At 46.0% G+C, this 18,197-nt stretch overlaps 1 protein-coding gene across 2 annotated transcripts; it reads left to right on the forward strand.

The window, feature by feature from the left end:
* Positions 1 to 609: 609 nt before the first annotated feature.
* On the forward strand, positions 610 to 16,102 carry sf1 (splicing factor 1). 2 transcript variants are annotated; one of them, XM_035434073.1, is made up of 12 exons: positions 610 to 1,032; positions 3,632 to 3,763; positions 6,547 to 6,622; positions 9,336 to 9,488; positions 10,122 to 10,211; positions 10,428 to 10,611; positions 11,012 to 11,127; positions 12,509 to 12,616; positions 12,999 to 13,176; positions 13,614 to 13,893; positions 14,123 to 14,284; positions 14,807 to 16,102. In XM_035434073.1, the coding sequence occupies exons 1-12, from the start codon at positions 780 to 782 to the stop codon at positions 15,136 to 15,138; spliced, it is 2,064 nt and encodes a 687-aa protein (XP_035289964.1). In that variant the 5' UTR covers positions 610 to 779; the 3' UTR covers positions 15,139 to 16,102. The 2 variants fall into 2 exon arrangements, with proteins under 2 accessions (XP_035289964.1, XP_035289965.1); XM_035434074.1 differs by lacking the exon at positions 6,547 to 6,622 and having other exon boundaries at positions 803 to 1,032.
* The last annotated feature ends 2,095 nt before the right edge of the window (positions 16,103 to 18,197 follow it).

Here is an 18,197-nt window from a genome sequence, read left to right on the forward strand (position 1 = left end):
AATGGTTTCTTCGTTGTGATATAAGATTCTAGTATATCCTGGAATTCTGACCATCTGTGTTTTTAACCAGCAGTCGCTATGCTACCAAGGCAGATTGTATGGTCGTGCTCTGAAATAGGATACAGTTCATTGGGATTAACAAATAGTTGAAGTCACTGAAATACCACTTCCTGTTGAACTGTAATGGCCGCCGTCAAGCCACAAAAGATGTGCTCTGAAGGTGAATTTTGTTGGCGATTTAGTGGAACGGTGCCGTCACAAATGCGGAGCACTTCTTAAAATCAAACAACTGCATTTGTCTGACATACATGCGCCAAGAACGTTTTTGGCAAAAGCAGATAAATGGCAGTTTTGTTTGAAACGAGGCACTGCTTCCTGATTCGGCGAAGAAGTTCCGGTTATATTTTCTGGCCTTGGCTCAGAGATTGTAAAAAAAAAATGGCTTCATTGAGGCCGACATCTTTTTGCCGCTGATAAACAATCTTCGAGTCCAATCGTCTTCAAGTAGAAAGGAACATACGTAGGTCGAGGGCGTTTCGATGCATCCTATAAAAACGTTTAAATGTTTGATCGACGTGTGATTCGACCAATAGAACGACGCAGTGTAGTAGGCGGTCCTTCTTTGTGTGACTCGTAGACGCCACACTAACTTCGCTAACTGTGGGAAGAAGTGCTGTCGTTCATCACCTTTTCGTTAGAAGCGATAGAGTTTAATAACTGCAACTAGACAAATTTTAAAACTTATAACTTGGTTACGAAATAAAACATTTCCTTTTGAAATGGCAACGGGAGCTAATGCGACCCCTCTGGGGAAGCTGCACCCGAGTATCGGCGCCAAACGAGGTTTCGAAGCCGGGCCTGGTGCTGGGTTAATGGCTTCCCCCGGCCTTCCGGTACCTTTTCCACCGCCCAACTTCCAGCCGCCACCGCCGACTTCTTTCGCCGCACCATCACACCAGTTCGCTTCGACGGCTGCTTTTGTTCAGCCACAGCAGCCGCAACAGGGCGGGATGCAATCACCGTCAGGTGGAGGTAGGCTAAATCGCGTGCTAGCTACGCAATATAGGTGGGCTAGCTAGCTGACCAGATGGGCCTATTGCGAGAATTTGTTGGTTGAATCCTTGCTAGCTAAATCTATGTTAGCAAGCTGTCCAGTCGCTCTTCATGAAACGATTACGCTTTAGCTATACTTGAAATGCAGGTCGTCTACGTTCAATGTGTAAATTAATCTTTTGCGTGAATCTTGTCAGTTAGCTAATAGCAAGTTAGGTTTCTTCCATCGGCGTCCGTGAGTTGAGCGTTAAGGTAGTTGCAGTTAATTGCTGGTCTCGTTTCTGGCGTGCATGTTTAGCTCTGCGATGGGGGCTCAAGTTTTGAGCGATCTAAACATTTTCCTTTAGCTTGCACTAACGCCAGATAGTTTTCTATCACGAGCTTAACTTTTAACAGCGAGTAATCGAGGCTAAGTTGCATATTTATTTGCGTAGGGAGTAGTGACCAGTGTTAACCATTCGTGTGAATACATGTGGCTGTCCAGCTAAATGTTTTATGTGCGCATGCGCGTAAATAAAAATTATTTAGGATAATTTTAACTTGGATAATTTTTCGAACATCTTAGTATTAAGTACGAGGTATGGATAGATGGGTACAAACATAAAATCTATATTACAATATTCTATCCTCTCGTAGCATAATTTATGCATGCTTTTTCAAGCAATTGTCTAAAAATAGAGCTCATTTTGTTTAGCCTAACAAAATATTTCAACTGGCTTAGTTTATTGAAAAACGCAGGAGTCTAGAGAGCTACAGCGTCTGTGCTTTGCTTATTACATTACAGGCATTTAGCAGACGCTCTTATCCAGAGCGACTTACACAACTTTTGTTTTTGTTTTTTACACACAGCATTTACATTGCATCCATTTATACAATTGGATACATACTGAAGTAATGCAGGTTTAGTACCTTACTCAAGGGTACAACAGCAGGGTTTTGCTCAGGAATCAAACCCATGACCTTTAGGTTACAAGACCATATCCTTACCCATTATGCTACACTGCCACCCTAATGAGTTTGGCTGGTGAAAAAAGCTTAAAAAAGGCAAAGTGACTGATTAGGCTACTTTTTGAACACGACCCTTTCGGTTAATTTACAGCATCCACAGTGCTTCAGTGTTGCATATCTGGGCCAGGTCTGTTTTGTTGTCATATTGGCCATCATCTTGGTACCTGGTCAACGCCTGTAACTTCATTTGAAGCTATTGTGGCCAATACAGATATGACCCTGGGTGAAAATACAAATATGGGTGCTCATCCACAGGCCCTCCACAAAAAAGAAAGCTGTTGATGTCTGTCTACTGTATGTATGTGGATTATTGTCTGAGCTGACATTATAAATATCTTACTGCCAAAGCAGGTAAGGCGAAGTTTGATTTGAGAACCCACCACATGAGCAACAACTGTGGCACGGGAACTTGGTTTTTTATCAACAGCCTGTCATTGCAATGTAAACAGTTCCCACGGTCCATTTAACTGCTGTGTGTATATACTCACACATTGACCAAAGAGTTATCCCATAAGTCCCTAATCCCTTCAGCCTCATTTCGACACCCAAAAATTTTTTTTTCACATTTTTACCCCCTTTGGAGATTATATTTTACCAATACTGAATTGTATATGGATGAAAACAAGTTGAAGTAGGGGTGTGAGAATCGAGCTGTTAACCAGCTTTGCCCCTTGCGCAACCTTGGCAGATGACAGTGGACTTGTCTGCTAAATGAATGAATTGATTTTATTGGTTATATTGTCTTTGAGCCCAGCCAGCTGTGTCCTGTCTGTCTCATTCAGCTCCAGGAAGAAATTCTTTTTGCAAGTGCATATTGAACAGGAGAAGTGCGTGTTTACCACAATGGCTCTATTTTTTAAAAGGTGCATTTCTGTTTGGATTGCGGTTATGGCGAAGTGTGTCAATACACAGCTTGCTCTGACCACTTGGAACAAGAAAGGGAGGAAAAAATGCCCCGTGGTTTGCAGCAGATGTAAAATCGAGAACCTGTGTTGTCACAGACAAGATTGCGCCAATATGCTATAGACCTCCGTGGAGGTATATTACATTTCCCATGCTATTATTTTCAGTACTGTCCAATCCTGTGGTGTGCCATTTTTAGTGTGTGCATTGATATGCGTCGCTATAAGCAGCAGAAGATGATTTTGAACATGCAAATAGTAGACTTATTACACAGCCTGAACTGTAGAGGGTGCTGTTGTGCCAGAGACATGGGTTGCACAGTTCCCGACCCCCTCTATATACACTTGCAGCTTACATCTTATTGTATCCAGCTAGCAGGTAACCAGGCTGAATGATCCAAATTTGTCATACGTCCTTACTAGGCAACGTGGCAGTGTTACAGCAGCTTCAGTAGTCGGCTAGCTAGGCTATCTAGGGCCCACTGTTGCTATCCACACTGATTCAAAGAATTTTAGTCCTCACTGCTTCAATATGAAAGCCTGGATTTCGTGTGTACTGGGCAGTCTGCTGCATTAACCTGGTCGCTAACTAATGAATTGGCCAAGATCTAGGTTGCAAGTAAGGATATTATTAAAATATTAAACGAGGAATGATCTCCCGCCGGTAGATTCTGCGCAGAAGAAGGCTCGGAAGAGGAGCCGCTGGAGCAGCGAGACGCCGGACCAGAAGACGGTGATCCCCGGCATGCCCACCATCATCCCGCCGGGCCTGACCCGCGAACAGGAGCGGGCCTACATAGGTAACCGGCCCCGCCCTCCGCGCCTCACAGACAGCGCCAGGATAACCCGTCCGTCTCTCTCATCTTTATTTCCCTTATCCCCCTTTCTGCCCCGCCTCAGTTACTTTGTGTGCGTGTCTGTCTGGGAAGTGCTCTCTTACCGTTGATTTTCCTACACGGTGCTCGTTTTAAGAGCGGTCTGGTACCTCTCGTTTGGTCTGAATTTCATCGGTGAGAGCAGAGGTGTGGGTGGTGGGCTGTGGGATCCCCTTTCCCGTCAAAAAAAAAAAAAGAAAAAACCTACCAAACTTGCTTGTTAGCTTATTAACATATCCAGCCTTGCCCCCACCCCAGTTTTTAGTGTAGTCAGTTACGATCAGTTTGAATTGTTTGTTGGAAAGGGGTAAATTCAGTCTTTGCTGCATTCCATTCGCCTGGATGCAAATGCTGCATAACTGAATATTATAAAACGCTTACTGATGAAATTCAGGTCTCTGCTCCTGATGTAACACTCATTTGTCAATGAAGAGAGTGAAATTGTTTTCCCCCCCGCAAGGAGATCAGGAATATTTAGCACTGTGTACACTAGGATAGGCTGTTGAGGCATCGAAGGCTAGCAGACCTCTGGCCTAATCCACTGAAGGAAAGTGGGGACTCTTAAGAATGTGTTGACTGACGTGTTTTAGATACAGTCGCTGGTTATTACACCTTGGGTTGTGTTATTTTTGTGTTCCATCCTGTCAATTTGCATGCAAAGTGTCTGTCCATATGTCCTGGCATGTCATTGGTTGCCTTAACAACAGCCAATATACGATCAGCTTAGCAAAACGCCAGGGGTAAGTGGCTTTGGGAAATAATGGGAACTTCGTGGGCCAGTGCTTCAAGGTCAACGAAAGCCTGTTGTCCACTAGAAAACTTTAGCGAGGAGAGACTGAGGAGAGAATAGAGCAGGTGAATCAGGCAGAATTTTCTGCAGATTTTAGCATGCAGAACACGAGGTCCAGTCATGGTGTGTCATTTATGGGCAGAGCTCTGTTCTGTGAATGCTTCACCTTAGCAGCTTGAAGTGCAATTAACAGTAGGGAATGGCTACTTAAAACCTCACTTAAATTTACTAATCAGAGGTCGTCGGGCCAGTTTAAAAAAAAATAATAAATTTAAAAAAAGAAAATTGATTAAATGACATTTTTGTTATTGCTCAGTCAGGTCAGGTAAGAGCCAGTCATACTTTGACATTAACATGTCTAATTTTATGACCCTTTTGTCCTTTATTCACGTTGGGGGGTGAGTGTTGCTATTCATTGCCTGTTTTCATTGGTCAGTTTTAAAAGCACCGGGAATAAGCCGGTCTGAGCAGGTACAGTCAGAAGCCAACTGTCCAGAGTTTTGCTGCTGAGATAACCTGCCGCAAACCATTTCCCACAAGCCTTTGCAGCGCACTCACGTACTGCAAGGGCATCGCAGGCACCCTCTCCTCAGTCGCGGGAGCTGCCCAAACTGGCTGTTTAAGTCAGTTTGATAACGCAGTGCAGGGGCTGCAGCGGGGAACCTCCCCCCTGTCCCCCTGCGTCCTTCCGATTCCCACGTCCGGCACACGCCATTCGGGAAGCTCCGCTGTGTGCTAACGGCTTGTGTGAATAGTGAGAGGCCTGCATGTGATGTAACGGTGGTTTTTCCCCCCATTAAATCCCCCTGTCGCACTGGGAAGGGCTAACCATAACTTCAGGCCAGTATAAATGTGCATGTCACTCAAGTTCAGGCTGACAGTCCCATTGTGATCGCCTTGATGGGGCAGAACGCTGTGGGTTTTGTATAAAGGGATGACTTGAACTGTCCAATCAACCAGTGTTATTAACCTTTAGATTATATATTTTATCAGAGCAAGAGCACTGGCAGGGGTTTGACTGACGCACGTGGGGGCTGCTGTTAAATTTCAGCCTGCTTTATGGTTGTAGTTATGGTTACAGTTCTCAGTGTGATTGGGGGAGTGACGTACGGGAAGAGCTTTGATTTACAAGTTAGCCGACTAGAATTCTGTTTGTGCAGCAAGTACAGCAGGTGTGTGGGTTATGTGAACGATATGATGTTCTAAGGTACCTTTTAGCAGGGATGCATTTCTAAAAAAAGATTCTTGTTGTCACGCTAGACTGAAATGTCTTGCTATTAAGCAACCCTGTGTGTTTAGAGAAGTCATTTTAAGCAAAACTGTTCCATCGATAGTGTAACTCTAATCTGTGACTATTTTTTTACCTGTCTTTAAATATTCAAAGTCAAGTGCAGAGCATTCAGTCTCAAGTGCAAGTAAGTTTCAGTGTTACACACCATCAATTTTATTGTGGAAGGTAAAAAAATAAATAAATAATATATATATATATATATCTATATATATATATATATATAAATGCATTATTGCATTGTAGTTCCTTGCAGAATTATTGCTCTTGTTTTGGCCTGTACTGCAAGATTAAGGAAGCCTTGCAGGTTGGACTGAATGCCTCTGTAAATGCATTAATTTTTCATGACTGTGTGCTCATTCCATGCTTCCTGGTTCAGGGGGAGGACTTTTACGTCCTTGGAAAATATACAATTGCAGAAATTCAGAATGTTTTAAAAAAATTTACCTGCCTTTCATTTTTTTTGTCTGATGCATTCATATAACACTTTTTGCAGTCGTTATCTGAAAAGTGCTTTCATTCAGTGTTGTGAGTGCTTCTTTTGTTTTAATTTTTTTTGTTTTTTCTGTTTGCCGGTAACCTTATCTTTTTCCCGTCCTTGTTTTTCTTTCCTAACCTGGTTTCTCCCAGTCCAACTGCAGATCGAAGACCTGAGCCGTAAGCTGCGTACAGGAGACCTGGAAATCCCCGTTAACCCCGAGGAAAGGTCTGGAAAAAAGCTCTTAACCCCAACAACCGTAACACTTTCTTTACTTTCTCCTTGTAAAAAGAAAAAAAACAACCCAAAAAAGCTTACGCACACGAGAGATTTTCAGGTTCCAGGCACCAATGCGTTTAGCACCAGATAAGGGGAGTGGGGAAAATGTTGTCGAGATATTTTAATCTGGCCCTCAAGATCAGTAGTACTTCTGGTTTTCTCTTCTTCCTGATAGTCCATAGTATGATGATGTCAATGATTGGCTAGAGATTGCACTCAGCTGGTGTGTCAGGTTTAAATCAGTCCTGATCAGAGGGGAGGAATGAGAACCAGCAGTACTACGGGCCCCGAGCCCCAGATTTGAGCGTCCCTACCCCGGAGTTTGAATAATGGTGTGGTGCTGTCAAATTCATTTTGTCGGACAACTCGCCATCAGACATTATGCAGATTCATTTTAATTTTCTTGTGTCCTTCAATTTACCCGCCCCTTGACTTTTAAGACAAATGTTGATAGGTCTCATTTGCTGTCAGTTTGAGCATGAGGACATTACGTGTTTAGACTCTTAGATTTTCATTTTAATTTAATTTTGAGTAAATAAAAGCTTGAAGGTGTTTTGCAGTTGGAATTTTGAATTTAAATAACCAAAATTTTTTGCATATAATACAGCAGTCGTGCTATTTTCTCATAGCCAAACGTATCCGATAGGCATTCATTTTCAAGTTCATATTTTAAATAAATTATAATCAATTATAAGTCTTTTCAGGAGTCATGCAGAGCACCTTCGAGATTTAAGAATGAAACAAAAACAGTTTGGTTATTTTAAGTTTTTTTATTTAAAAAATAATAACATTTTTAGAGTCTGCCTAGTTGTGACGAAGCAATCCACTGTATAACCATAGCTCTTGAATCTTACCTGATGGTTTGTTCCTTATACTTGTTATTCTTTCTGATAACAAGGGAATGACATTATTCATTGTAGGAGTAAAAAAAGCTAAATTGTGATGTATGTTTGAGAAACTTTAGAATGCATGCCTTTGAGTGTTACAGTTTCCTGACTTGTTTTATCTAAATGCTAAGAGAAGCGTCAGTTTGCCAGCAGTTGTGTTCTTCCTCCTACACCCCCCTCCCCCACCCCCTCGATTTAAAATTCTGGACTTTATCTTTGAAACTTGACTGCTTATAAACTCCTGAGTTTGTTTGTTTGTTGGTTAGTATGTTTCCTTCAGCGTCTCCATAACATAAGGGTCAAAGGTATAGCCCTCTAAAGGTGATGGAATTCCAGGTTTCCATGTTGGAAGAAATTAAAGCAGGTTTTGGACTGGAGAAGAGACGTCTTGCTTCACGGAAGACTGCTCTCGAAACTGCACGCACTTTAGCAAGCTGTGCACCGTTGCAGGCCTACAGTTGTAATCCTGGGCAGGAGAGCAGTTAAGGGTCATTCAAGGGTCATTACTGCTATAGGTCCTCTGAATTCACGATATTTTTTCCCTCCTCCCAATATAGTCTTAACCTTGCTGTAATGGGATTTTACAGCTGTGCTGAAAATGTGCTCTCCAGGGCTTCTTTCAGGAGCACTGATTTTTCTCCTGTTCCTGAACACATAACCACAGACCAAACTAAACGATTGGCACAGATCAGCTGCTCACTGGTGGGTTTTTCAGTGATCATTGGAGGTGGTCGTTTTCCTTCTTTGTGCTTACTGCCATATGGTTTTCAAGGGCTTTCAATGGAGAAAAAAGCCCTTTTTGAGCATGACAGGCTTGGGAGATGTAACCATAACAAAAGGACTTTAACGCTAACCCTCCCTCCCCTCCCCCATACAAACTCTAACCTTTTTCAAGCTCAAGGCGTTTTCACGCACGGTTACAGGTGTGTTCAGGTTCCGACAGCATCTCAAGGACTTAACCCCACAACCTGCCGACACCGCAGTACTTCCCCGAGCTCCACAGCCCTCCGTTTTAACGGTTTCTGAGTGACCTCACTTTGTTTGATGAGATCCTGTAGACAGGATGTGAGTTGATGTGACGGGGAAGGGGAGCGGGGAGGGGGAGTGGAGTGTGAAATGTTGACTTGGGTCTTCTCTGTAAACTCAAACTTTACCCCCCCCCCCCCCCCCCAACCGCCGATAACGCGTTTCAGCACCGCCCCTCCCGGCTCGTCAAGCGTAGTGCGAAGAGAAGCCGCCGCAGACCCGTTTTTCTGAGTCACGGAGGACTGTGGGAAGGACGGCGTGACACGGACACCAGCATTTAGAGTTTGCCCTGGCAGCGGGGATCGTTTTGACCTCATTAACTTAAGATGCCCCCCCCTATGGTGCAGTCTGTTGGCCCTACAGTTGTGTTCTGCAGCGTCCAGTAGGTGGCACTATTCCCCCAGTTATGAAAAGGGGGGAATTTTAAAGTTTCCTTGCCAATTTGTTGCCACAAATTTTTTGACACCTTCCACAGGGCCATCCAATAACCCCCTGCCCCCTTAGCTGTGTTGTACCTCTTTTTTTTTTCTCCTCCTTCCACCCTGTTGACAAGAAAAAGAAATAGTCCCTAGGAATTCAGTCTGACCCTTGGAGTGAGAGTAATCCATCTGCTTGTGTTTACATGCGTGTCATGTTGCAGAGTTAGTTAGGTAAGGTGCGGTTGTTTTTCAGTGTTTGGGGCTGTTTTTAGTGTCGATGTCAAAGTCTCTGTGGCCTTTCTCTCCCCCGCCCCTCCCCGCACCCTCCAGGTCCCCCTCCCCAGAACCCATCTACAACAGCGAGGGGAAGAGGCTCAACACCCGCGAGTACCGCACCCGCAAGAAGCTGGAGGAGGAGCGGCACGCCCTCATCACCGAGATGGTCCGGCTGAACCCCGAGTTCAAGCCCCCCGCCGATTACAAGTATGCCCCCCCCCCCCCCCCCCTTTCCGCCCCGCACTCTGCTTTCGCTTGGATACGGCTGCATTTTGCCAATAGGTGTTAGTGGGGTTTTTGTGTTTGGCCCCCAGTTCTGCTGATCAATTTTAGGAATTGATCAATTCCCCCAAAAAAATCTTTAAGATTGAGGCGTCCTGTCACATTGGGCATGGACATGGCACAGGTTGTCCCCACTTGTACTGTAAGGGTTATTTTTTTTTCACCTCCATAGTACTCTATTTTTGGTGGCAACTTCAGCAGAATGTTGTTTACCGTAATACTGCTAGTTTTGTCATTTGAGCTGAAAAAACTTATCATTCAAAAATGATCATCCATTCTGCTCTGTCGCTTCACGTGCACTTTCCACTTGTGCGCAATGCAAATGCGTCTAATAGAAACATTTATAACTTCACCATGAATTTGGGATGTTGATGGAGGTAAATTTAAGTAGGTGTCTTCAAGTCATGCTACCTCAGGTCTTGATTGAACCATTTTTTTATTAATGGATGAGAACTCTCTGCAGTTTGCCATCGTTTCTCTAGGGGGCCAGTATAGGATTGGAGCTCCATACTGCAGGTTAATTGATCCTGGCGTCTGAATTGAGTCTGTCTGCCCTAGGCCTCCAGCAACCAGAGTCAATGACAAGGTGATGATCCCTCAAGATGAGTACCCGGAGATCAACTTTGTGGGCTTGCTGATTGGACCACGGTGAGTGAGACGGGGCCGGGTCGGGGCACAGGAAGACCGCTGTGGACTAGTGCAGTGGACTAGTGCAGTGCTGCATCTTTCTTGAAATAAACGGGAAGTAAATGTATAAACGCTAAATATGAATGAGGCCAATGACCTAGATGGAATGCGTAGAGAGGACCTGATAAAGCAGTGCGTAGTGTGGGTTAGCCTAACGCCCGGCCTCGTGTCTCACAGCGGCAACACCCTGAAGAACATCGAGAAGGAGTGCTGCGCTAAGATCATGATCCGCGGGAAGGGCTCGGTGAAGGAGGGCAAGGTGGGCCGGAAGGACGGGCAGATGCTGTCGGGCGAGGACGAGCCCCTGCACGCCCTGGTCACCGCCAACACCATGGAGAACGTCAAGAAGGCCGTGGAGCAGGTCGGCCTCCCTGAACCCCGCTGCATCCCCCTCTCGGCCCGCTTAACGCGTCCGTGCAGAGTCCGCACGCCATCGCCTGCTTTCACGAGCTGCTCCAGCGCTAGCGGCTTCTCCTGTTCACAAAATGAATGACTGTTCTTTTAACGGTGCCAGTGGCTGTTTGAACAAGCGGCTGTCAGACGGTCATTAAGAGCTAATGGGACGAGTCGAGGGAGTGCCAGAGATGTATACAGTCCTGGCTTATGACTGATTTAATTGCCAGTGGGATTGCTGTCGTTAAGTTGCTTGCTAATGAAGAACAAGAATCTTGACTAAATCGGCACGTACACCTGCGGGAAATGTTGTGATGTATGGCTATGTCGGATGGATGTGTAGATGACCCTATGCCTTTCTCTTGCAGATCCGGAACATTCTGAAGCAGGGCATCGAGACACCGGAGGACCAGAACGACCTGCGCAAGATGCAGTTGAGGGAGCTGGCCAGGCTGAATGGCACCCTGCGTGAGGACGACAACAGGTACCGCCCCTTTGCCGCGCCCCTTCCCGGAGACCCGCCCCGCTTCCCTGTCCCTGTCCCCACCAGTCTCGTTGTGTAGCAGTCTGTGTGTATGGTAAACGTCATTAAATTATACTGCATTCTGTTTCTGCTCCATAGAGGCTCTTTGAGTATTAACTTGCACTTTTGCATATTATTCACATACCTGAGATTGCAGTGCCCCTCCCAGGGTTGCCTGACTAAACCACACTCCATATGTGTTAGGCTCAAGACTAATGTAAGTTACTGTGTGTGTCCAGTTGATTGGCAAATCAAAATTACAATCTATTAAGTTGGTGAGGTAATTGAAGTTACTAGGTTCAGAGTGTAATGGGTGTTTGTGGCCATTTTAATGGGTAATGGATGTTACCATTTGTAGCCATTGGGATGGGTAATGGATGTTACCGTTTGTGGCCATTGGAATGGGTAACGGATGTTACTGTTTGTGGCCATTTGAATGGGTAATGGATGTTACTGTTTGTGGCCATTTGAATAGGTAATGGATGGTGCTGTTTGTGGCCCTTTGAATGGGTAATGGATGTTACTGTTTGTGGTCATTTGAATGGGTAATGGATGTTACCGTTTGTAGCCCTTTGAATGGGTAACGGATGTTACCGTTTGTGGCCATTTGAATGGGTAACGGATATTACTGTTTGTAGCCCTTTGAATGGGTAACGGATGTTATTGTTTGTGGCCATTTGAATGGGTAATGGATGTTACCGTTTGTGGCCCTTTGAATGGGTAACGGATGTTACTGTTTGTGGCCCTCTTAATGGGTAATGGATGTTACCGTTTGTAGCTCTTTGAATGGGTAACGGATGTTACTGTTTGTGGCCCTTTGAATGGGTAATGGATTGTGCTGTTTGTAGCTCTTTGAATGGGTAACGGATGTTACTGTTTGTAGCCATTTGAATGGGTAACGGATGTTACTGTTTGTGGCCCTTTGAATGGGTAATGGATGGTGCTGTTTGTAGCTCTTTGAATGGGTAACGGATGTTACTGTTTGTAGCTCTTTGAATGGGTAATGGATGTTACTGTTTGTAGCTCTTTGAATGGGTAATGGATGTTACTGTTTGTAGCCCTTTGAATGGGTAACGGATGTTACTGTTTGTGGCCATTTGAATGGGTAATGGATGTTACTGTTTGTAGCCCTTTGAATGGGTAATGGATGTTACCGTTTGTAGCCCTTTGAATCGGTAATGGATGTTACCGTTTGTAGCCCTTTGAATGGGTAATGGATGTTACTGTTTGTAGCTCTTTGAATGGGTAATGGATGGTGCTGTTTGTAGCTCTTTGAATGGGTAACGGATGTTACTGTTTGTAGCTCTTTGAATGGGTAACGGATGTTGTTTGTCTGCTTTAGGATCCTGAGGCCCTGGCAGAGCTCAGAACCCCGCAGCATCACCAACACCACCGTCTGCACCAAGTGTGGGGGCGCTGGCCACATTTCTTCTGACTGCAAGTTCACCAGGTAAGTGATTATTGTACGGTCTTCAGATTTAGAAACAAACCCAAGCACGTGTTTATAAAAAAGTTTAATTTTCTTCTGATAAAAATACTTTACTAGTTCTTTTAAAGAATGTGTTTCTTAATGCTTTTTTTAATGTGTTTTGGCGAACATATTTTCTTTATCTCTTATAGAAATGCTGTGGTTTGAATAGGGGCGCAAATGCTGATTCTGTGCCATTTTTATACTGCCTTGTTGACAGTCAGCAGCACCACACACGTGTATGGTTTTTTGGGGACCCTAGATTTTTAGGGAGAGTGGAGAACTGAAAGGACCTTGAATGTGCGGTGTGTCAGTGTGGGGATCCCTGGCTAACGTGTGTGTGTGTGTGTGTGTGTGTGTCCAGTACCTTCACCCCGCGGACAGGGGAGCCTCAGTCTGCTCAGGACCGTGCGCGTATGGATAAGGAGTACCTCTCCCTCATGGCCGAGCTGGGCGAGGCCCCCGTCCCCTCCTCCTCTGGGGGCCACTCCCACAACCCCTCCAGCGGCCGCGGATCGGGGCCCAACAGCAGCGGCCCACCGGTGAGTGGCTCCGCCCCCCTCCCCCGCCCTCTGACCAAACTCATCTCACAGCCCTCTAAAATGGCTGCCTCACTGAAGGAAGAAAGGACCTGTTTGTCTTTATTCAGCACACTATAGGCTGAACTGCAGACTGAATTATCACTTCATTCTGTTCTGGTTGAACTTGCAGGACGTAGCCGTTTGGAACAGCACATATGTTTAATAGCTACTCCATGTTGCCAAAGGTAGCATAACCCAGACATGTTTTAGCAGAAACTGACAATGTCGTTAAACTGTGGAAATATAAGAAAAACATCCGTAACAGGATGGTTTTGATGATTTTGTTGGGGGGGGGGGGAACCAGGCCCCCGTTTTGGGAGCCCCCAACGTTGGGGACAAACGGGGCGGGGCTGTAACGGGGTCCTGACGAATCTCTCTCCTCCTCTCCCCCTCCACAGAGCCGCCCGCCCTGGATGTCGTCTGGCCCCTCTGAGAGCAGGCATTATCCCAGCATGCACGGTGGCCACGGCGGCCACGGCGGCCATGGTGGCCATGGTGGCCACGGCGGCCACGGCGGCCACGGCAGTCACGGCGGCCATCACAGCTTCCCGCCGCCCGTGCCCAGCATGGGGGGGCACCCCATGCCCCCCAGCCACAACGGGCCCCCTCCCCCGTGGATGCAGCCGCCCCCTCCCCCGATGAACCAGGGCCCCGGGCCCCACGGACCCCCGCCCATGGGTGAGCGGAACTGCGGGCTGTGGGACTGTGGCAGTGCAGTGGAGTCAGTGCTGTGTGTCAAGCGGGTGAAACGGACAGGTCTTTAGTTAAGGAGGGGCTGAGGTTCGGCTGTGTGAGCACTAACGTTTGTTTTTTCATTTGAAGCGGTCACACGTTCCCTGATTGGCTCCTGAAGCTGTGTTCTTTGGGTAATCCTCTCCCTCTCCTCCCCTCCCCTCCCTTCCTCCAGGTCTGCTGCCCCCTATGGGCCTGATGCCGCCACCGCCGCCGCCCCCCAACGGCCAGCCGCCCCCTCCTCCATCTGCTCCCCTGCCTCCATGGCAACAGCAGGCACCCCCACCTCCCCCTGCCAGCAGCATGGGAACGAGCGCCCCGTTGCCCTGGCAACAGAGTGAGTAGTATACTCCACATTTTCTTCAATTTTTTTGGGGGTTGTATCTGGTTTAAAAAAGCAATTTTAAGCACACACCTCTGTCTATTGTATTTGTCTCCCCGCTTTAGCCGATGATGTGTACATTAGACGCTTAAATTGAGCGTGCCACTTGCATGCTAATGCTATCGGTCTCTCTCTCTACCTCACTGTCTCTCTTTATCCTTGTTTCTCAATTTGTTGTTGCGAGATTTCAAGCTTAGATCAGTGGGAACCAATCCTGTTCCCGGAGTTCAACCATCCTGTTGGTTTTCAGTTCAACCCTAATTTGGTGCAGCTACTCTACTAATTGGCATCTCTACAAGGTCTCTAGCTGTTGAATGAGGTGTGCTTTGTTAGGGTCGGAGTGAAAACCTACAGGCTGGTAGATCTCCAGGAACAGGGCTGGTTATGACTGGCTTAGACTGCCTTGCAGAGCTTGTGTTTTGCAGCAGCAGAATGCGTAGATGACGCGGGTAACCACGGTTCCTCTCCCTCCTGCAGACACCATCACCACCTCCAGCCCCGGCTCGGGGAACCTGCCCCCCTGGCAGCAGCAGCAGTCTGCCGCCGGAGGCTCCGCCCAGCCCCCGCCTCCCATGGGCACCCCGTCCATGGTGCCCCCTCCCCCGGGGGTCCAGCCGCCCCTGCCCCCCGGCGCACCGCCCCCGCCTCCGCCCCCGCCGCCCGGGTCAGCGGGCATGATGTACGCCCCCCCGCCCCCGCCTCCGCCCATGGACCCCACTAACTTTGTCACCATGATGGGCATGGGGGTTCCGGGCATGCCCCCCTTTGGGATGCCCCCGGCCCCGCCCCCACCACCCCCACAGAATTAAACCCCTTTTGACCCATCCAACCACCCGGTCATATTAGGCTTACAGCCACGGCAGCACCCATACCCCTGAACCCACACACACACACACACACACGCAGGCGCTCACACACACACACACACCCCTTGGGACTGCCTTACAGGAGACCACCTTTGAAACGGAACAAGCTGTTTGGGTTCAGCTGTTGATCTACACAATGCCAAGGTCTTCATTTTTAAAAGAGAAGGAAAGAAAAAAAGTACCTGTAAGCTCTTTAGCTCCGTTTTGTTTCCGTTTTTTTTTTTTTTTTTTTTTTTTTTTTTTTTTTTAAATAGTGTTCTGTATTTGCTTAGCAGACGTCGTTATTCAGGGGGACATCTATGACGTGCTTTTAAAACGAGAAAAAACTAAAATCTGCTATCCAGTTGTGCGGCCTGGGTGTTTATCTAATGCTGTTCATATCGGGTAAATCCTTGAATGAGGTCTGAACCAACGACCTTCTACTTGTACACAGTTTCCTAGTAACCCTACTGCCCACAAATCCTTTACCAACCCCCCCACCACCACACACATACCCCCTTGTTGTGTCTAGATTGTCATAATCTATAAGCCCTTTTGTTATAGAGGTAGGTAGTTTAGAAAACTGCTCTGACAACAAGAAAATAAATAAATGTGACTGAATGAATACATTTTGCTTAACTTATTGACTGTTTTAAAAGGTTAGGCATTATTGCTGGGATAAAACTTTTTTTCCCCCATCATACAGTGCTGTTGAGTGAATATCCTGAGAATGAGGAGTGTTCTCTGTAGTGCAGGGTTTCATTTGAACAAATTTGAGTTTAAAACTTTATATTTTCACAGATCACCCAGATCAAACACAGGATGATGGGGCTGTCGATTTCAGTTAGTGTGGATATCTTTTTTTGTTTCCCTCTATTTCTTCTGGTCTCCCTGCAATTTAATAAATAACCTGGTTTCTTAAATCAGAGACTCTGCGTGCGTGTGTTCACTGTTTTGAAATGAGTGAGTGTAGAGCTTCAAGCCTTGCAGTACAGTGGTTTGTTCCCTGAGCAAATTGCTTATTTGCTTTTCTTGTCATTTCTATGATTAAACCAAGCCGTTTTTAATCAGTTTATGTAGAAATGTTTATGACTTTGTTGAAACGGGTGTGGGGAGAACAGGAGTTCAAGCTGTGGTTGGTCTGTTTGGACGTTTCCAATTTAGAATAATTAGTGAGGCCCTTGAGGGGTAAACAAACAAACAAAAAAAGAAAAAGGTTGAGCTATAACCACAGATACTTTGTGCCGATTTAATGGTGATGTCTGTATTAACGTTGCAGGTTCTGACTCTGCATTTGAATCTGAAACGTTGCCATTTTATGCTTCCTATGAATGGTTTCGAACCATGAAAAACACCGGTGTCGATGTGGTGGGTTCTCTCTTTCCACTGGGCAAGCTTAATGTATATTCTTAAACCAGTGCAGCATTGGAACTGACGTTACCGAACACATCCTCCTTAAAATGGAAACCCCACCTTTTTGGCTTTTTCCATTCATTCGTTTGCTAACAGGCCTAGAAAACAAGATTTGTATACCTTAGTCATTCAATGACGTAAATTTAAGCGCCTAAGTGCTGAAATGCATGGAAAGCCAGCGGGCACTGCGGCCCTCCCAACATTTCAGTTTGAGATCCCCGTCCTACACGTGGACGCAGAGCATGCGAGGAATGCGGGAGCTGACCATCTTGATTGCAATAGACGATCTTTGCTGTGACTCGTGAATGCTGGCCTTGCGCTCAAATTAGGGGAGGGGGAAGAAAAGCCTTCATCCAGGAGTTTGATCATTGGTGTTGGATTTGGGGAAAGGGCCAGGTGATAACCTCATGAGTTTGCTCTTGGTGCACGAAGCATCCAGGCAGTGTCTGCAGCGGGCCATCATTGGAATCGGACTTGCTGTTTTTCAGCACATTGAAGGCTTTTCTTTGTCATTCTTTCTTAAAGCGGATCGGGTTCATGTTTTTCCTGCGTCGTGGAGAAATAAAGAACGGAGAACCAGAAAAGAAAACGAGGTTATTTTTAATGCGTGCCATTAGCCAGGCCGTTTAGAGTTGAGGCAAATTAATTTAAGAATCCCCCAATGTAGGGAGCTTTGTGAATGGGGTCTCTTAAGCCTTTATTTGGCTTGCGTGAATAGATGTGAAATAATGATGATTCTGTGCACAGTGAGTAATTCTGCTGCATGCCTTGAATGGAGGCCTCTGCTGCTCTCTCCATATGAGTCTGGGTGCTGACTGAAGAAGAGTAGTCCTGCCATGCTTTGGCACAAATAACTGCATCTTTGGTTTTATAAACAAACACCCTACCGTGTTGATATTTTTAATGGCTGTACATTTATCTCTTGGTTGTTGGATAACATTTGAGATTTGGTTTCGTAGCTCAGAAGAACTAGAGCTAGATTTTTGTCTGCCCTAGTCAAGTGCTTTTTGCTTATATAAATCTGCAGGGCTTGAGTTTGTAAATGTCTTTATTTTTATTTGACAGTCAAGAAAAGTTTTATTTTTACAATTGGATGAGATGTTTCTGCCTCTGTCAAACCTGAACCATTGGCCTTTTTTATTGTGTAATCATTAGCATTTTATGTAAGTTAAGCATTTATTTTGATCTCCGTTTCCCTCTGTAGCAATGGAGTCGGCCTGGGAATGCAGGTGTTTTTTTTTTTTTTTCTTCTCTCCCCCACCCCCCCCCCCCCCCCACCCCACCCCACCCCACCCCAAACTGGATATCTGCTGTGCAACGTGGCTCACCCATGTGGCACAGACTCCGTTTCTCACTTCGTACCGAGCGATTTCCCCCGTTTCACATTTGTTTCCCACCTTGCTTCTGTCCTTTGTCAGCTGGTGTCGAAACAAAGTAAAGATGAGATGTATGAATTTAATGTGTGTGTTTCTGAATTGGGCTGTCAGCTGAGTGCTTTTCCCAGTTCTCTCTCATTTCTTTGTGGTAATATAAAACTAGTTTTCTACAAATCAAGCCAGCCCTTCTGTCCTGGTCAGATCTTAGGTCCACTGACCAGTTGCCATACAGAA

The sequence above is a fragment of the Anguilla anguilla genome, chromosome 9 (genome assembly GCF_013347855.1).
Source record: "Anguilla anguilla isolate fAngAng1 chromosome 9, fAngAng1.pri, whole genome shotgun sequence".
NCBI lineage: Eukaryota > Metazoa > Chordata > Actinopteri > Anguilliformes > Anguillidae > Anguilla > Anguilla anguilla.